The 21,639-nt window shown below is 37.3% G+C and overlaps 1 protein-coding gene across 2 annotated transcripts in view; it reads right to left on the bottom strand.

Annotated features, from left to right (window-relative positions):
* The window catches only part of LOC142624433 (DNA topoisomerase 3-beta), a 74,770-nt gene that overhangs the window by 24,682 nt on the left and 28,449 nt on the right, over positions 1–21,639 (bottom strand). For both annotated transcript variants that reach the window (XM_075797997.1, XM_075797998.1), the window contains 4 exons: positions 20,645–20,744; positions 14,749–14,992; positions 3,007–3,169; positions 2,802–2,921 (listed from right to left, as the gene is read on the bottom strand). In XM_075797997.1, coding sequence (XP_075654112.1) covers positions 2,802–2,921; positions 3,007–3,169; positions 14,749–14,992; positions 20,645–20,744 — 627 coding nt within the window. The remainder of the gene's footprint in view (positions 1–2,801; positions 2,922–3,006; positions 3,170–14,748; positions 14,993–20,644; positions 20,745–21,639) is intronic.

The raw sequence follows: 21,639 nt of genomic DNA on the forward strand, positions 1-21,639 counted from the left end.
AGTTAGTCTTTTCTTAAGTTTTTAGTTTTACTAGTCAAACTCGAAGTCATAATCAAGGGAGTCAATTTCATGCCAGAGACTATTCCAATTTGGTCAAGGAAACAAAATATTTTGGTACCAATTGATACCGGTGTACTCTCTCTCTCTCTCTCTCTCTCTCTCTCTCTCTCTCTATATATATATATATATATATATATATATATGAGCGTGTGTGTGTGTGCACTCGCACGTGCGCACATTTATATATGTATGTATTTATTTATTTATAAATATATAATTTAAATTTCACATATGTTATAAGCCTAGATACATCAACCTAATATATTCGCTTAAATAACATGTTTTATAACAATTTTTTTAATTATTTTTTAATGTACCAGCTAAAATACATACCCAAAAATCTTCTGTATAACCGGTACAAGTTACATCTCAATATTTCATCCAGTATATTTTAGATAAATGCCGGTTTAATAGCCGGTAATGGAATATACCGCTGGTGCCGGTACCGATACGGTATTGACTACCTTAGTCATAAATCATATTACTACTAGTACAAGAAAAGCTCCTATAAAAATTTATAATAATAATATAAATAAATAAATAAATAACAAACTAGTACACAAAATACCAGCACCTTTGAGGATGTTGAGAAATTTGCTGATTTTTTTTTAAGTCTTTGCTAGTTGGGACATTGTTTGGGTGGTCTCATATTTAGGGTTTTACACAATGTATTTCCATTTTGATTTCGTGCAATCTATTTCTGTTTAATTTGTTTGTATTTGTTTCTAGTACAATCTGTTCATCATCGTCAACATGATGTACTTTTTTTAATGATTGTTGATACCGGCAAGACCCAGCCAGATGATGTCTGCTGGTTGGTAGTGAGAGGACTCTTAGTACCTGCATACCCAAAAGGGGGCGCCGATTAAAAAACAATCATTTGATTTTGTTTCTTGCTCTCCCTTAGCAGCGGGAAAGGAGTCTATCTATCTGCCTAGCTTTGGTAGATTTCCTCCAACGCAATCCACAGAAATTCCACGAATCCCTTGGTGGATAAGTCCGACGACTCAGCAGCAGTGCGGAATTGAGTTTCTCGTCTGGTGGATCTGATCTATAGTTAGGGGGCAATACATACCAAAAGGTTCGAAGAAGGAACGTGCATAAGAGTATATAACCAACCCACCCTTCTATATAATGTGTATAATGTATAACCTATTCACATTAGTGAAGCGACTGGATGCATAAGGGAAGTGCACGTTTTGAACATATATATTACCTATCAAAAAGAAAAAGAAAGAGTCTATATATATTTGTGTTCAATTTACTCAAAGAGAGATGGAATTGATTAATAAAAATACTGTGTTTTGAGCATTGAGACATGTAGGCCTTTGTGTGTTATTTTCTCCATTTCTTGTTTGTCTTTTCTTCTTCTCTTTATTGTGTTACTAATCACGAGTACTGTTTATACAGCCCCTAAACACAATAAAATCCTCTCTATTCCTTCGTCCATACAACCCCAAACCAAGCCCTTTCTTTTACCTATCAAAACCCTAAAACCCTACATACTTTCTTCTACCAAATAGCCATCAAATAACTCACCAAACATCTTTTAATTCTTAAGACAACCTCATAAACCTTTATTCAAAAATTACAATTCCAAAACCATAGGTCTACAATTACTCCTATCCCTACCACAAGCATACATAGACAAATTCTCCAATTTTTCATATGTCAACCTAGACTAGAATGGGTTCTCAAAAAATATTTATGAATTTAAGATATGCAGGTACATATTGACACTTGTATAGCCAACATATAGCTACATCCAACTTATGTTCAAGTATCCCTGGATCACAGCATACCCCCCATTTTTGGTCATAATGGGAAACCCTGTTGATCATACAGGTGCAGCTACCATGAGGAAGATAATCAAGCAACATCATATATTTGGGTTTCCCAACAACTTTTGGAATTTGGGTTTCCCTACAACTTTTGGAAGTGTGGCCATGCTAATATACCCCTCAAATACACTTTTTTTTTGGGCTAAGAATATACCCTCAAATACATTTAAATCAGATGTGTACTTTTTTTTCTTTTTTAGTAATTTGATAGTTGGGGGAGAGGGGGATGTAAACCGTAAACATCTCCGTCGGAAACACCAAGAAGTGCCAATTAATCAGATGTATGCACTAAATGTACATATGTAAGTATCTATATATGCATATGAGGATGTGAATGTATGTCTGCATGCACATGTAGGCATATTACAGCCAAGTAACTCGTTGGAAACACCAAGAAGTGCCAATTAATCAGATGTATGCACTAAATGTACATATGTAAGTATCTATATATGCATATGAGGATGTGAATGTATGTCTGCATGCACATGTAGGCATATTACAGCCAAGTAACTCAAGCAGCAATCTCGTTCTACCTCCCACTTGCCCATGCCAAGACATAGCTGATATATTTTCTAATTCCTTTCACAACCTAGGCCAAAATTATGAAGTACTTAAATAAAACAGCACATTTAAAACACATGTCACTCATATTTAACTGTTCATGCAATAAGGAAACCTCTGTTCCTAGATACTATAGTAATCCTCTTATCATTTTCCTCATGGGAAATATTTGTTGGGTTGTATCTCATTGATAAGCTGGTTAAGAACATATCTGGCTTGTAAAGCACACATCTCAAACCCATATGCTAAAAACATTTTGATCTGCCCAATGTAATATTAATTTCCAATCCAAATGATATTAGACAATAAAACACAAGTCAATTTGCAAAATTTTCTGACCTTCAGAAGATTCACTGTATTAAGACCAGCAGGCCGACTTTTGCTTTCCTGTTTTTCTGATATTTCAGTAACTTCTAAAATTCCATCTTCCATTATTAACTTTTGAAACAACGTAGCAACCTGCAACATGTACAAGTATAACTCATATTATGTTTGCCAAAAGTTAAGAAAGAGAACTGCAAAGCTAACGCAAATAAGGGCTCACATCTAAGTCGAACAACTTGTCACGCTCCCATTCTAGCTGAAGTTCATAACCATTTTGTATCATGTAAGGTCGCAAAGCCCAAAATTTCTCTGGCTTAAAAGTAGTTATTTGCAAATAACGCTGTACACAAAACCCAAGTGTAGGAGTCTGACATGGTCCGTAGCTGAAACAAGCAATTCATAAGCACAATTTATCGATGACTGAAATTAAAATTAGAACGCAGATAGAATTATGCCAATTAATAACATAGCTTCATGGAAATTATTTTAAACTAGCTTATAACCCATGTGCATATGCAGGGGTGCAATACATACATACATACATACTTATATGTACACACATACACATACCAAGTTGTGCATCCACCAACAAAAACTAAGCATCCATCCAAAATGATTCAAAGACCAACAAAGGCATCAAATACCCAAGGCAAAATACAAAGAAGTGCATTTCCCCATCAGCATCCAACTTCAAAAGCAATTCAAAAGCCAATAATGCTCACATGATTAAAAACAATCTAACAAAAAATGATGGCTACAAAGATTAGAGAAATTTACAATACAATTAATGAGAAGGGAAGACCAAAGAGAAAGTTCCAAGAAATATAATTCTATAAGAAGTGCATTTCTCCAATAAAGGAGGGCACCACCATAATCTTCTACTTACATCTCTTGTAGCCTTTCATCTATCTTTCTCCCATCCTCTCCTTGTAACCATAAAATCCTTCAATCTTCAATTTCACTTTCAAGCTTAATTGTAAGTGTTCAAAATTTCAATAATCAAGTTTACAATTCCAAATTCATTATTGTGGTCTATTTTATATTTTAATTTTACTAGTTTTACATGTTTTATAGTTTTAAGAGTTTTTTTTTTTTTTTGATAGGTACATGTTTCATAGTTTTATAGTTATAGAATAGCTTAAACTACAATATTCTCTAGTTTTATATCTTATTCTTTAAGTATCTCCACTCACTCACACACACACCAGGTTTATTTTATATTTTAATTTTTACTTGTTTGACATGTTTTATAGTTGTTACTTCTGTTGTTATAGAATAGTTTAAATTACAATATTCTCTAGTTTTATATCTTATTCTTTAAGTACCTCCACACACTCACACACATACCAGGTTTCTTCTGACCCACAATAATGAATTTGGAATTATAAACTTGATTATTGAAATTTGAAACAATTAAAATAAAGTTTGAAAGTGAGAATTGAAGATTGAAGGATTTTTTCGTTACAAGAAGAAGAGAACGGGAGAAAGATAGAAGAAAGGCTATAAGAGATGTAAGCAGAACAACAGGTGGTCCTCTTATTTGTAGAATTCCCTCCATTTCTCTTCCAATAGCAAAAGAGAAAAGCAAAACCAAGGAGCATGCATTCAGAGAAATTCCAAAATACAAACATGGTGGACATTCACCCTCAACAAAGCAAAAGGAATCTACCAAGTTGTATATTAATGGCGCAGTCAGAGCATAGTTAGAGAGAATTTCCTCTTTGGAAGCCTAAGGCTAAGGCAAAGCCAAAAAAAAGTGTCCATGGCAGTTAATTTGGTTTTTATATTTTATTTGGTTATAAATTTACTAATTGGTTACTATCCAAAGAAAGTCTAAGGTGAAGGCAATGCCTTAATGAGAGCTTCAACGGAAAGCAATATTAGAAGTGAGATAACAATTTTTTGATCAGTAGAAGTGAGATAACAATTGTGGGTGCAAATTGGGAGAAGTCTATTGATAAGTCTCAAGATAATTCCAATCCTAGAGTAAAGTGTCATACTTGTCATGGTTTTGGCCATATGTCTTTTCAATGTCCTTCAGAACCAATTGTTGTGCTCAAAAAGGATAGTCCTAGTCAAGAGGCAATTAAGGGTTCCAAGCAACTTGAACCCTAGGAAGCACGGACATGGGCACGGGTACGACATGACAATATGACAATTTCTAAAAAACTAGGACACAACATGATGGGATACGTATATTAATCAATTATTAATATTAAATTTATTTTTATTTTTATATATGGTTAAGCATTCATGGTGCGGACACCACACTATATCACATCTAAGGAGATTATCATTTATGTTACCTTTATCTTTATTTGGGTTTATCTTTAGCATTTGATTAGTATTTGATTAGTATCTGAAATTGTTTGAAATTTGAATTAAGTACGTATATCTTTTATCTATTGTAATTCCTGGAAGCTATATATAAAGCTCCAAATGGTTTATTTTGTATTCATACTATGATTAATATTATTCAAAGATTATTCATGCAAATTTTGCATTGTGTTTGGTGGTGAATCCAAACAACCTTAGGTGGTGAAGCCTAAGGTTTACCATGGGACTAATCTAGGTGGGAAGCCTAGGTTGACTTGCGTCAACTTTGGTATCAAAGCTAGGTTTCATGAAGCAGCATGGAGAGATTGGTGATGGTAGGGTCGAAGATTGTCAATGACGGTGGATTTTGGCAGCAGGTTGTGTGATGGCATCGTTCCAGTGGCGAGATCGGCGGCTACTTGTTGGCTTTCAAACACTATTGTTCTCAATCTGTTGGGTTGGAGTTGTGGTTGTCTTGGATCTGAAAATTTTGGGTTTTGTAGCGGCTGGGCGATGGTGTTGTGGTGGTTGGAATCATGGATCTTATATTCTAGAGTCAGGCATGGATTGGGGTCACAGGCTTGGAAGAAGTAGCAAGCTTCTCTGTTGGCTAGGAAACTTTTTTTGGGATGAAAAATTCATGTGGTTAAAGTGGGTGTATACGGCGGACTGGTTCAGGTTCAGGCTTGTTCAAAATCTCATGGGGTAAGAACTTGAATAATGTCATGTCTAATTGGTTTGTTCTTTGATGGTTGAATTGGATTGGGTTAAAATTGGTGAGATGTACGTCAGATTTGGCTTGGGTTGCTGAAAGCTAGATAGATCGGATTTAGCTCTAATACCAAAGTTGATGCAGGACAACCTTAGGCTTCACCACCTAAGGTTGTTTGCATTGTGTTTGGTGGTGAATCCAAACAACCTTAGGTGGTCACCACCTAAGGTTTACCATGGGAGAAATCTAGGTGGGAAGCCTAGGTTGTCCTGCATCAATTCATTTTTCATATAGTGTTAAAAATATATCAATTTAAGAGCAATAATGGATAATACCATAACAAAATCCAAAAAACAAAATGCACCTCAGTCATGTCCCGTCAGATTAAAAAAAAAAACAGGCTGTGATGTGTCCCAAATGTGTCAAACACGAACACGACAACCCGAATGATGTGTTCATGCTTCCTAGCTTGAACTTGAAGATGAGATTTGTGAACCCCTCGATGCTAACTTAAAAGTGAATGTTGACTTCCTAGATGAAGATGATGAGGGTATGACAAGCGTCATTCGTCCGCTTCTTACTATATTTAAATAAGATGTTGAAGAGAATGAAGACTGCTATCATAGGGGAAAAGAATTTTCAAAATCAAGTAAATCGCAAGGAACAAATATGTTATTTGGTAATTGACACAGAGAGTTGTACTTTGTTTTAGGTTTTTTGGTGGGTGGAGATTTTGTGGGTTGTTTAGAGATCTCTCATCTCCTCTTTGCAGATGAAGCTTTGAATTTTTATTGAGAAGTTCTAGAGCAAATTTCGCATTTGAAAGCAATTTTTGTCTAGTTTCAGATTATGTTTGGTTTAAAATAAATTTGAGGAAATCTGAACTGGTTCCAGTTGAAGATGTACCCAATGTTAAGCTTTGGCGGGTATTTTAAGATGTAGAGTGGAATTGTTACCTCTGACTTTGGGTCTTCCTTTAGGTGCTAGAGAAAATGGAGAGGCCGTTGGCAGGGTGGAAAAGATTGTATCTTTCAAAGGGGGCAGAATCATTTTACTAAAGAGCACCTTATCCAGCCTGCCTACTTTCTACTTATCTTGTTTCGTCTATAGGTGAAGGTGGCTAGACAAATTGAAAAATTACAAAGGGATTTTCTGTGGGGCGGACAAGGAGATGAGTTTAAGTATTGCTTGATAAGTGGAAGACTGTGTACCGGTTCAATATGGGGGTTTGGGAGTGCATAATCTAGTTTTACTTTAATGGCTAAGTTGTTATCATCCTTAGAGGCAAACTACCATTAAAATATCAGTTTTACTAAACCGGTTCAAGATTGGAATTTAGAATTGGTGGTCTCTTTTATGGACCTTATATATTCTAGATCTTGGAGAATTGAGGCGGAAAAAATGCGATGGTGGAAACTCTCTCCTAGGGGTGTTTTCAATGTTCGGTCTTATTATAGGGCCTTACAATCACCAGACTCCGTTTCTTTTCCATGGAAACCTTTGTGGAAACCAAAAGCACCTAAATAGTTAATTTCTTTATTTGAACAGCGGCACGGAGGAAAATATTAACAGTTGATAATTTAAGGAAGCAAAAAGTGGTGGTGGTGGATTGGTGTTGCATGTGCAAGAGGAATGGGAGACCATTGATCACTTACTCTAACATTGCCCAATAGCTCAATAGTAGCTCAAGAGTTGTGGAATATGGTGTGTTCACTTGTTGGGGTTTATTAAGTCATGCTGTGTATTATGTAACTTATAGCAAGTTGGTCAGGCAAGTTTAACAGACTCAGAACTAAGGTGCTTTGGAGAATGATCCCTCACTGTCTTATGTGGGTCATTTGGAGGGAAATGAATCTACGTACCTTTGAAGGGAATGAAAGATCGAGTCATGAGATGAAACTTCTCCTTTTTCAGACTTTGCTTGATTGGGCAAATGCTTTGGGTGTTTTTACTTTCATTTACCTAATATGCTTGATTTATGTACTTTCATTTGTTTCTAGCACACTGCTTGTGTGCTTTTTTCCTCTATATTTTCTTACATCTTTTTTCAGTGATTACTTGTCAAAAATATATATAAATCTGAGGAAGCAATGAAGAAATTGGGATTAAAATTAGAGTTCAACAAAAAACCTTATCGTGTGGAACAGATCACTAACACAATTGAAGGTTGATAAATAGTGGCTAGTCACATTTGAAATTGGCAAGCTTAGGAGACTTTTACGTGTGATGTGCTTCCTCTTAAACTCTGTCACATAATTTTGGGTCAGCCATGGATATGGGAGTGCAATGCACACCATGCTGGGTATATGTCAATACTTACTCTTTTGTTGAAGGCAACAAGAAGTATACTCTCACATGTGCTAAAGACATGCCAATCTTGAAGTTGAAGAAGAGTGCCTTCCTTATTCAAAAAATTGTGCCTTCTGATGGCATTCTTGGTCTTGCTCCTAACCCGATGAAGTCAAGCTATTTTCAGAGGGGGAGAATTGATGGCACAACCATAGCATGGTTAAAGAAAGAATATTCTCTTTGAAAGCCTAAGCTAACGCAAAGCCCAAGAATAAGTATCCATGGTAGTTAATTAGGTTTCAATATTTTATTTGGTTAATCTAAAGTCAAGGGTATTTTTAGTAATTTTACAATTTTTTTTATTTGGTTAATCTACAGTCAAAGGTATTTTAGTACTTTTACAATTTTTGAGTATGGACCATGGGTATTATTTTATAAATAAGTAAGTTTTATTTAGTTTATGGGTCTTTATTTATGGCTTTGGTTTAATTCAAATAGGACTATATATAGACACACACATATATAAGTTTCTACTTAATAAGTAATAGACTGTATACATTCATAGTATTACTTAGAAGCAAAATAAATATGATTTGAGTGTTTTTATATTTTCTAAGTTTAGATACATAAATTTGCATGTAAACGTAATTGACATGCGATTAGAATTTAATTTGAAGGACACTTAGCATGAAATTGGAGTGCATTAAATCTAGAAACACTTGGCTTCAAATAATGACAATAAGAATGACACTTAAAACAAAATTGGAGAGCAATCAAAATCTAAATTAGAGTCTTGACTGAACTCTCTCTCAACTTCTGCTTTTATATATTACATAAGATTAAAATTCTTTTAGAAATGCTGTTAGAAAAACAGTAAACCTAGGATCTACCCAACTCAGGTCCACCTGGTCTATCACCTGAACTATAGCTGAGGTAATAATTAATATTACATAATACATGAAGTTGACATTAAAAGGGAATGAAATCCACAAACCCTAGGCAATTAAACTGATACCCAGAGACAATGTGTTAATGAGAATAATTCTAAACCACCAAGAATAAATACCAATGCACATATGATACGCTTTGGTGATGTCCAAAGCAACTCAGGAAGCCTCGGATGCTCAGGACATCACAGGGGCTGAGTCTGATCTCGCTGAGTCACCAGCGCCACCGGAGAAGGCCGGCACAGCGCGACAACTAGCCCCGATGACAGCAGCAAGCTCGGCGACCCAAACCGAGATGAGCTGTGGTCCGGCGATCGTATCGGTGATGGACGGTGGCCCTTTTTCCGATGGGTTTCACGTTGGGGCTTCACCGGCGAAACTGGATAGCGCCGTTACAGGTCTACCTCACACCACGAGGACCAATTTGGTGTCTGCTCCTCCAACCGAGCACATGGGTTGCCCTGCGGAGACTTCGGCGGTGGCTGAGTGTCTCACTTCTGGTGGGTTTTGCGCCGTTGAGCCTCCTTTCACACTATGTAAGGCAGAAACAGAGGGTGGCAGGGCTTTTAAAAGTCTTAAGCTATCCAATTATGTCCTGAGTCCACCAAGAGTTGGGATTGAGGAATGGGGTGTCCCGGGTGGAGATGAAGGTGATTGGGTTGATGCTGTAAGTGTTTTTCAGGGGATAGACACCTCCCATGAGGCTGATCAGTCAGTGTTGGCTTTGACTGAGGTCAAAACAGCTTATGCAGTTGAGGTCCTGTGTGATGTGGAGAGTTCTTCCCCCTTGATGTCTATTAATCCTCTGGGGTGATTGTGACGGCTGAATTGAATAGTAATACTGAGGTGAGGAGGTTGGATAACACTTTGACGGTGTCTAATTGGGTGAAACATAGACTCCCTGGTTTTAGTAAGTTGATGGGGCTTTCTTTGGGTCGACATGAGAGGAGGTGTATTATGCTATTACAAAGACTTGAGACGGAGATTGAGGCAGCCAAGCTGGTGCACAGGAAAGATGTTGTCCATTAAAAAGCTGTCTCCAAGGATAAAGGGAAGAGGGAATTGAGGAATTTGATTTCCTCGGTTAATTATGATGGGCGATAGTTTTATTGTCTTTGATTGCTTCTGAGGTTGTAGTAGGGAGTTCACAGTTTCAATGAAATTAAGAATGGTGTCATGGAATGTTCGAGGTTTGAATGATTCACGGAAACGTTTGGTAGTTAGAAATTTATTACGGGAATGGAATTGTGATGTAGTTTGCCTTTAAGAAACTAAGCTTGCAGGCACGGATAGTCAGTTGATCTGCAACTTGTGGAGTTGTCCCTACGTAGATTGGGCAGCCTTGGATGCGAATCAGTCAACTGGGGTTTTGATGATGTAGGATAGGAGGGTTTTAGAAAAGTTGGAGGTAGTGGTGGGTCAATTTTTTGTATCAGTTCAGTAGCAGGGCTTGGGGGACGGTTTTATTTGGGCATGTTCTGGGGTTTATGGCTCGAATGATAATAACTTGAGGGGGCAGATGTGGGATGAGCTGATTGGAATTCAGCAACTTTGGGAAGTTCCATGGTGTTACATAGGGATTTCAATATTGTTAGGTTCCCTAGTGAACGGTTGGGGGGTTCACGACTTACCCTGGCAATGGAGAATTTTTATGAGTTCATTGAGAAGCTTAGCTTGATAGATTTGCCTTTGGAAGGAGGGAGTTATACATGGTCGAGTGGTTCGGATTAGCCCTCGATGTCTAGGATAGATAGGGCTCTAGTTTCTCATGATTGGGAGGATCACTATCCGGATGTGACCCAACGGGTTTTACCTCGTCCTATTTCAGACCACTACCCCATTTTAGTGAAGGCAGGACAGATTTTAAGGGGGGAAAGTCCTTTTAGGTTTGAGAACATGTGGCTAAAGTCGGATGGGTTCAAAGATAGGGTTCATTTTTGGTGGAATCGATATTCTTTCTCAAGTACCCCCAGCTTTGTACTTGCCAAGAAGCTAAAGGCATTGAAGGAAGATATTATTCAGTGGAACCGGAGTGAGTTTGGAAATGTAGAGCGTCAGAAAAAAGAATTGCTGGAGGCTTTGAAATTATTGGATGTTAAGGAAGGGGAGCATGGCCTTTCTGAAGTGAAGTTAGGTGTGAGGGCTAGGTTGAGATCTCAAATACAGAACCTTCTCTCTTTGGAAGAAGTTTCGTGGAGACAAAAATCGAGGATGCTTTGCATTAAGGAAGGAGATAACAATACCAAATTTTTCCACAAGATGGCCAATTCTCGGAGAAGGTACAACCATATTAGTTTTTTGGAAGTGAATGGGGTTATCTATGAGGACGAATCCGAAATGGCAGACCAAGCTGTACAGTTTTATAAAAATTTGTACAAGGAGACAGAGGAGTGGAGGCCTTTTGTGGAAGGATTAGAGTTTGATCAGATAGAGGGATTGGAGAGGGACTGGCTTGAACGGAGGTTTGAAGAGGAGGAGGTCCTTCGAGTTTTCAAAGAGATGGAAGGCGATAAAGCTCTTGGTCTTGATGGTTTCTCTTTGGCTTTTTACCACCATTGTTGGGGAGTTGTGGAAAGAGATGTCTTAGCTGTGTTTGAAGAGTTTTATCAACATAGTAAGTTTGAAAAATCTCTTAATGCAACTTTCATAGCCTTGACCCCTAAGAAGAATGGTGCTTCCAATATTCGAGATTTTAGACCTATTAGTTTGGTGGGGAGTGTCTACAAGATTTTGGCCAAGGTGTTGGCAAACTGCATGAAAGAGGTTTTGGATCAACTAATATCTGAGTCTCAGAATAGTTTTGTAGGTGGTAGACAGATTCTTGATTCAGTTCTCATTGCTAATGAGTATGTTGATAGTAGGGTGAAGAGTAAGCTTCCGGGGGTTATTCGTAAATTAGATATTGAGAAAGCTTATGATCATGTGAACTGGGAGGCTCTTCTTGATTTGTTGAAGAGAATGGGATTTGGGGTGAGGTGGTGTAGGTGGATCTGCACATGCATATCTACAGCCCAATTCTCTGTCTAGTTTAATGGGTCTCCAGCTAATTTTTCGGGAGCTCGAGGGGATTGAGACAAGGGGACCCACTTTCGCCCATGTTGTTTCTGGTTATGATGGAGGTTCTCAGTAAGATGATGAAAAGAGCTGAAGGGGTTGGTTTGTTTCAAGGCTTTAGGGCCGACGGTAGACGGGGGTAGGGGTATGTGTATCGCATCTTTTGTTCGCAGATGATACGATTCTGTTTTGCGATGCCGATGAGGAGCAGATTCTTTATGTTCGGATGTTTCTTCTTCGTTTCAAGGCAATGACAGGTTTAAAGGTTAAAGCACTGAAAAGTGAGATGAGAGGTTCCTAACGTCCATGTCCTGGTAGAGATTTTGGGATGCCGGATTGGGTATTTGCTTATGACCTATCTTGGTATGCCTTTGGGGGCGTCCTACAAGTCCCCTACTGTTTGGAATCCTATCTTGGAGAATTTTGAGCGTAAGTTGGCCGGTTGGAAGAAGATGTATTTGTCAAAAAGTGGAGGACTAACATTGCTTAAAAGCATTTTATCTAGTCTCCCCACTTATTATCTGTCTCTTTTTACCATCCTTACGCATGTGGCCAATAAAATTGAGAGGTTGCAAAGGGATTTCTTGTGGAGGGACTCCAAGTTTCATTTGGTGGGATGGGACAAGGTGTGTGCACCTTTAAAAAATGGTAGGTTAGGAGTAAGGAAATTAACCGCTTTCGATAAAGCTTTACTAGGGAAGTGGTTATGGTGGTTTGGGATTGAGGAGACAAGGCTTTGGAGAAGGGTTATAGCCCTCAAGTTTGGGGAAGAATGGGGCGGATAGAAGTCCAAGCTAGGTAGAGGGGTGCATGGGTGTGGCTTGTGGAGAAGTATTCGCATGGGATGGGAGGATTTTAGCAAGAATACTCGCTTTGAGGTAGGGGTGGAGGATATAGTGAAGCTTTGGACTGATCAATGGTGTGGGGAGTCTCCACTTCAATTGTCTTTTCCGAGTGTGTATGGGATTGCATCCAATAAAGAGGCATCGATGGCCTCTTCTCTTGAACAGTTGGGGTTAGAGGAGCGGAGAAGCTGGAATGTTCATTTTACTCGGAGACCAAATGATTGGGAAATGGGTGGGGTGGATGATTTTCTCCATACCTTGGGCTCTAATCTTCCTCCTACTGAGAACAGAGATCGTATGCATTGGAAGTTGACAAAGAATGGAGACTTTAATATTCGTTCGTTTCACAATAAGTTGAGAAGCCCCGTGCCCATTATTTTCCCTTGGAAAGGTGTTTGGAAGGTTAAGGCTTCTCGACGTGTTTCCTTCTTTGTGTGGACTACTGTATGGAATAGGATCCTTATGGGGGATAATTTGAGGGGTAGAGGGTTGGATTTTGTCAACTAGTGTATCATGTGCCGCAGTAATGGGGAGACAACGGATCATTTGTTACTACATTGTGGAAAGGCTTCTCGACTGTAGAGTTGGTGTTTAGATCCTTTGGGTTTTCTTGGGTCTTGCCTGGATCGGTTGCGGATACTCTATTTAGTTGGTGGAATTGGCCTGGAAAGCATTTGTCTAGCATTTGGAATTTAGCTCATTTATGCTTTATGTGGTGTCTCTGGAGGGAGCGCAATAGGAGGACGTTCGAGGACATGGAATGTTCGGATGACCAGCTTTTGGCCTCTTTTAGTGGCACTCTGTTTGATTGGTCTAGGGTTTGGGGACTCACCTCTAGTGATTCTCTCCCTATGTTCCTTAGCTCTCTCCTGTGTACTTAGTTTCTTTTCCTTTCCTTTTCTTTTTACGCTTTCTTTTCCCTTTGTATTTTTCTCTCTGCCTTATGTTTTTCTGCATAAGGTAGTGCTTTTGAATATATATCTTTATTACCTATCAAAAAAAAAAAGCAACAAAACACAATGAAGATGTCCATAAAGTATTCAACTGAGACTGATAATTTAAAGTATTATGATAAATAAAAAAATAAACTCACATACGTAAGCAAAAGAATCTATAGCTGGCACAACACAGTGCATCAAAGAAGGAACTCAAAAAAATATAATATTTCATAATAGATTACGCATTGATTGGCAAGAAGGAAGATAAAACACAATCAAATTCTTATTTAATTAAAACATAATATTTGAGAACAAAAACCATGTAATAATTATAAGTTCTGTGACAGATCACAGCCTCCAATGTATTTTGGATCAGACCTCAATTAGTCAGCAAACTCAAATTGAAACTTGAACTATGGAGAAAAAAAATTGCAACTTAAAACCAAAGTAGAATTGAAAGACCTAAGCATATACCTATGTTTTGCCGCTTGACTTGGTTTTGTCACTTCTATCTATCCTCTAGAAGTTACTAATAAAGAAAAAGAATCTATCCTCTAAAATTATTGATAAAGAAAAAATAATCCAAAGACTCCATCACTAAGACTGCAGTTTTCTCTACCCTGTTTTCAGTTACCCATTCTATGTTTTTTTTTTCTTTTTCTTTTTTATAGGTGTTCATCCATTCTATTTTTCATAATATAATTTCGGGCCATATCTGTAATTCACATATTTCAGGAGAATATGAGTTTCCTGATCATTCACAAACATCAAAACAAAGAGCAAAAGCACTAAGGACAAAAGAAATATATGATGTCAGATAAATAAACTACAAAATAAAATGGGAGAGAAAATAGAACTAACGATATGACTCTAGCATCAAGATTCCCATATTTTCCCTGGAAATAAGTAGTTTGAAATCGCGTGAATGCAACTCCAACTTTCAAATCTATCTCTTGCCGAGCATCTACAGCTAGTGCCTCATCTTCATTGGGTTCAACAAGGTTATCCATAGCCTTCAAAATGTCTTTTTCTGTAACAGAAGAGAACCGCGCACGATATACCCTTCTTCTAGCTTCCCTCGTATCAAAGCCAGTGCAATCAATAACTGCAAAAAACAATTAATGTTATATGCAGAGGTTTTAAAGCATCCCCTGAAATTGCCACACCACCCCCCCCCCCCCCACAGGAAGAAAACAAAACAAAACAAAAATAAAAGCATGACCTGAAATGTACCTGGCGTGAGCGTCATGCGAATAGTAAAGGGACGGGAAAAAATACAAGTGGCTAAGTGTGCAGTTTTTATCCAAACTGCCGTGCATTTATACATGCATTTTGCAGCAATTAAAGAAATTTGAAAGAGTAGGAACTTTTTCTGACAAGTAAGCTTGTTTGAGAGGAACTGACAACCAGTTTGTTAAAGATACCAATACTATTGGTCTTGTCATATATTCTATTCACAGCTATCCCAAGCCCGGGAAAAGGAGCAGGGTTGCAGTAAGTTGACGGCCAGTGTAAAACTGTCACTTTATCATTAATGAATCCACTAAATATACACATTGCATAGTCCATTACTAGCAAAATGCTGACCCTGAAAAGGAAGATACTATTATGGGTTGCACCTTATGCTGTATGGGTGGAAATCCTCTAGAAAGGGTCAGAAGGTTTCTAAGGGATGAGTTGTCCCTACCACCTGTCCTATTCAAGAATATTCCTAGTATTTTAGTAATCACCCATTCTATAAATGGAATGAATAGTAAGAGCTGCCCCTAACAGCTCCTCCCTCTTCTATTGTTTTCTTTTTCTTTTCCTCTTCCTTTTTATAAGTAAAATTAAAAATTTAATAAATAAATAAATAAAAAATCATTGATGAAAAAGGTTACAACAGGCTCACAATGATGAGCTCTCCATAACCTAAAAGAATAACAAAAATTATGCACAAAAAGAAAGTGATTCTTTGAAATCCAGGAAAGTGGTACATCTATGAGAGCCCATGCACAAGACCAGTCAAACAAAGATCAAATTAGCAAGACTTCAAGCTGGTTCTTTGAACTGACTTTATCCTCAGAAAACCGCTTATTTCACTCCTTCCACGATAGCAACATCAAACAAAACAGTGCAAAATTCCAAATCGCTGAATAATGCTTACCAAACCAATTTCTCCACCCAGATAAAAAAAAAATTTAAAAAAAAGACATCAAAATTTGGATCTACCATATCCCCACTACACAAGCACATAGAACACCACCCAACTAATGTAAGACCCTGCTTATTAAAATTATCACCGGTAAGGATCTTCTCCCAGGCAACAGCCCAAACAAAGAAAGAGACCCTCTTATGGGCCGTAGTACTCCAAATGCTCTTCCATGGAAAATGTTTTTTCAGTGCACCACGAATAGCCTCATAATAAGAGCAGGCAGAAAAGATGCCACACACTTTAAATATTCATATCATCCTATCACCCTCCTAGGAATATTGGAATACAAGAGATCTAAGAAAGAATCGACTGCCTCCAACTCCCAATGAAAACCATCTCACATTTCATATCCGCCCTTCCCTCCCATTGGACAACCCAAGACTGAACGAATTGAGGCATCCTGATCAAGCAAACAAGCATAAAGGTCCAGATACAACGCTTTAAGAGAATGACTCCCACACCATACAGCATGCCAAAATCTTAAACGAGAACAATCCCATGCCTCAAAAGATACAAACAGCTGCAAAGTGTCCCATCCTGCCCCACATACTCCTCCAGTGGCTACACCCATGCAATTCCCTAGCTAATCCCAAAGTCCAACCACGCCATTCCTCCCGAAATTTCGTAGAAATAACCCATCTCCATAAATGAGTTACATCAGTCCCAAATTGCCATAAACACTTACCCAAAAGAGCTTGATTAAAAACTCCCCACCTTTGTATCCCTAACCCACTAGTAGCAATAGAACACACACTATCCCATGCCACCAAAGAGAACTTAACTTTTCATTCGAGGCACCCCAAAGATAGTTTCTCTATAACCTCTCCAACCATTTAGCCACACTACAGGGAACCATAAACAAGGAGAGGTAAAACGTTGGTAAACTCAACAGTGCATTTTAAAAGCGCCAGTCTCCTACCTTTGGCAATATCATCTTTCATTTCTTTTCTTTGAGATGGTATCATGAAGATACTATTATGGGTAGTACCCTTGTTTTATATCAGTGGTGAGTGGAAATGTTGGTAATGGCTCCATTCTTCACCACTGTTGTCGTGGAACAGTGGAACCAAGCCCATGGCTACTACAGTTGGTGTTTTCCGATGAGAACAAGATGCTTAATGGGCCTTTCATAGCCTTTATAGTAGGGGTACTGTGGTTCTCAACATGTTTCAACTTGGCTCAGTGTTTTTTCCTTCGATCGTAGTGGTTAGTTGCCGAAGAATTATAGCGTTTCCTGCAACCCTCAGTTGTCAATGGCAAGTTCCGTTGCCAGAGTGGTGGATGTCAACAGATTCCAAGTGTCATCCACAACATTGATTGCCAAAGTTAGAAGCAAAACCCCTTGTTCGGATCACAATGCTTGGTTCTCCCTATTCTAGGATAGGAATAGCCCCAAATTGTAAGTCCCATGTTTGTCTTTAGCCACTGTTCGGTTTTTTGTTTGATTTAGCCTTCTAATTATTTGTGGGCCCAGTTAATTTATATAAAGTGTTGAGCCCACAATACATATTTGACCCATATTAAACCAAACCCAAATTGTATGCCTGTTAGGTGTGCTCCATCGACCAATTGGTCCAATCTATCAACTCATTTGACCCACCAAGTCCGACCCACTTAGAAAGTTCATAATTCAATTTTAACTACGTTTTCCTATAGTTTTTAATTTTCAAATTTTCTAGAATGTGCTGTATGATTGATGCAATGATGAGGTGGCCAACCAGGCATAATGATGTGGTGGTCAAGCATATCATCCCACATAGAAAGTTGATGTGGTAGTGTTCCTAAAGTAAGGCTTCTTTAACATGTGTTGTCTCTGGAGGGAGAGAAATAGTAGACGTTTTGAAGATATTGAGAGATCTATTCCCGACCTGAAGCTATTCTTTTTTAGAACTTTATTGGATTGGTTGTTTGCTTTGCAAAACCAATCATTCCCTTCTTTTATTGATTTCCTAGATTTTTGCAATTTTTTTTTTTGATTTGTTGACCCTTTGTAGACTCCCTGTGTTCTAAGGTGTTCCTTTTTTATATCAATAAAACGTACTACTTATCCAAAAAAAAATGTTATTAAATGTTTTTAGAAATGTCATTATTGTTGTTAAAGTTAATTAAGCATGTGCTTAATTAAATTTTAAGATAGCTATAGCTTGTATTTGAATTTTAGCATGGGATAAATGAACAAGCTAAAATCTAGGAAGTTTGTTATGAATGATGGTAAGACGGTGCCATCATGAGGTCATTATAACTAACCCATTAGGCTATAAATGTTAAATAGTTAAGCTAAACGTTATATTATACCCTAGATTACACTTTGTACCCTAAATTATTCGAATGCACATTTTGCAGCCTAAAAGGCATACTTAAGGACCTGAGTGGCGATGTAGTCTGTAGATACCCCCTTGTTCACTTCCTTAGCACAGAATGAGCTGTAGCTGGCTGCAATTACTGCATCCGCCATTGTTGTATTAGGTGCTGCAACAGATTTTTGATTTGAGGGAGGAGGAGATGCAACATGTGAGAAAGTTTTTGTTTTTAATTGATTGAGAAGAGGGTATTTTTGTCTTTAAACTATGTGCCACCTAAGCGAAAATCATGTGCAAGTCATGTGCTTTCAATTTTTGTCTAACATAACAGTAGAACTAACTTTGGGGTGCAAAGTGTAACAAATCTTAAAGTCTTGTAAGGGTACAAGCAGTTCACATTGTGATCAACCTTTAAATGTATTAAAATTTTTGAGTACGAGACATTCTTTTTGACTTTGAATAGGAAAACTGATAACTTATTGGTTCAAAGCTTCATCAATACTTCAATGTATATTTTAAAAAGAAAGAAGATAACATTTTTTTAATACTATAGGTGTGTACGTCCTCTAATGCCATAGTTGTATTAGAATACAATAGTAAATACCTTTTCTCACTCATAAAATGTTGCATCATGGTGGTTTTAGTACCTAGAACCTGTGAGAGGAGAAAAGGAGCTGCTGGACACGCATACGTGAGAGCTGTTTTGGGATTTAGGGTTAGACAGATTTTTTATTTGGGGAAGATGATATGCTACACACGAGAGAGATTTTGTTTTTAATTTATTAGGAAGAGGGTGTTTTTGTCCTTAAACTATGCGTCATTTAAGCAAAAATCACATGCAAATCACATGCTATCAATTTCTGTCTAACATAGCAATAAAACTAACTTTGGGGTGCAAAGTGTAACAAACGTCAAAGTTTAGGGTACAAAATGTGCATTCAAATAGTTTAAGGTGCAAAGTGTAATCTAGGGTATAGTTTAGGTTGGTAAAGTGTAATTTTCCCTAAATGTTTTTAGAAATGTCATCATTGTTGTAAAAGTTAATTAAGCATCTGCTTAATTAAATTTAGAGATAGCTATAGCTTGTCTTTGAATTTTAGTATGGGATAAATGAATAAGCTAAAATCAAGGAAGTTTGTTATGAATGATGGTAAGATGGTGCCATCATGAGGTCATTATAACTAACCCATTAGGCTATAAATGTTAAATAGCTAAGCTTAACCTTATAAAACTCAATAGTATACATTGAATAGGATTTTATCTTTGATCATATTGACGTTGAGTTCACTCCTCTCTCTAAGCCACTTTCTCTCTCTACTCAAATTCTCTCTCTTTCTTGAGAACATTAATATTTTTCTTGCATTGCTATTAGATTGTACCAAAGACCAATGAGTCTCAGTTAATGTTAGTCCTTCTCCTAATTGGTTTAGAAATTCTGAGTAAGTTTTCTTCATTATTATGAATCCTAGTAAGAGATTGAATTTAATAAACTTCCAGTAGCTTATTTTAAGTTTTGTGGGGGTGATTGCCTTCTCCTTCCTAAGTGTAATTACTTAGGGAATCTAGGTGTGATTTCCTATGGTTCATCTTCTTGTTCTTCTCATTATATTCACTGTTTAACTCCAAACAGCCATCCATATTTATTCAAAATCCAATCTTTTATTTACCTAACCTTACCCAAACCCTTAAACATAAAACTATTTCAAGAATTCTTCCAGATCTCATCAAGAATCCTAATTTAGTGATTATTTTATTAATATAACACATCAAAATTGGTATCAGCATTTACTAAAGCTTTCGTAAGCTTCATACATATGATACATGGTCCCTGTGTAATACAAAAAGTGTATGTCAATTAGGAATAGGAATGGTAATGTTTGTACACATATTAAACAACTGAGAAGAGTTTTTGTTTGTGAGCACAGTAGTTGCCGACAAAAAGTCTATTTCGATTAGGAATAGGAATAGTAGTCCTTGTACATGTAACAAACTACTGGGAAGAGTTTTTGTCTGTGAGAAGTTCAGCTATTGAGAATTTTTTGTTTGTAGTGGGTGGGGAGTGTTTTAGTTACATGTAACTTCCCACTGTAACTATCATATGTGCATTACATTTTGATGAAGTAGTGTTTCAACATGGGGAGCGTGTCACATTCACACTCTTGTTAAAGATATTGTCATAAAAACAAGAAAATTGTACTTGATACTATCCACAAAAACTCACATGAAAGAAAGAAAAATAAATAACGGGTTTTTGGGGAGTTACCTTCAAAGCAAATATTTTCTCCTTCACGGTCACAATCCAACCATAACACCAAATAGCCACAGCTGCGAGCTTCTTGACTTAAATGCCTACAAATATGAGCCTTATACCAAGAGAACTAGTCAATATTATTGCAAAAGAAAGAAAGTCTGCAATATCCAAATCAGCATAGAAATGGAATTACGCTTCAACCCATCAATGATTTCTGACTATAAGTTTAATTTACATGGACAATTATCCAAATAAAATTACTGGAAGACAATTATATGATATAAATTCATATCCTGAAATTTTACTTGTAGCACTTTTTGTGGGAGGAAAAAAATTTGCATGCATGACATGGGACAAAAACTTGCAAAAGATGTCAACTGATGCAAGCAAGCAGACATGCCCACAGTCACTGATATGTCCACATATCTGATTCATTAAAATCTTCTATATTCAAACACTCGTAACAGCTTCCCGAGCTTCCAAGAACCACACAATACAAGCAACACATCGCATAGTTTCTTAATACTGCCATATAAAACAAATAATTCTTTTTTGCTAAGTAAATAAAACAAATAATGCTATGTATACTTTCTTTTTATATAAGCAATAATGCTTCATTAAAAAAAATGAAAGAGTAAAATTTGTACAAAGAAAAAAAAGCACAGGCAGTGTGCTAAGAACCCAGTAAACATACAAAACTATGACACATGAAAATTACAACTATCAAGCAAATCAAGCAAAGAAGAAAAAGTAAAAACTTCTGATGCATTTGTCCACTCAAACAAAGTCTAGAAGAGCGCAAGCTTCAAATCATGAATTGATCTTTCACACCCTTCAAAGGTCCGAGTATTCCTCTCCCACCACATACCCCACATGAGGCAATGAGGGATCATACTCCAAATCACTACATTTTTATGCTTGCTGAATTTTCCCATCCAACAAGCAAGAAGCTCCTTTAACACTACTAGGCATAACAAAATGTACCCCAAAGAGCAAGAGGAACATAT

This window comes from Castanea sativa, chromosome 2, assembly GCF_040712315.1.
Source record: "Castanea sativa cultivar Marrone di Chiusa Pesio chromosome 2, ASM4071231v1".
Taxonomy (NCBI): Eukaryota; Viridiplantae; Streptophyta; class Magnoliopsida; order Fagales; family Fagaceae; genus Castanea; species Castanea sativa.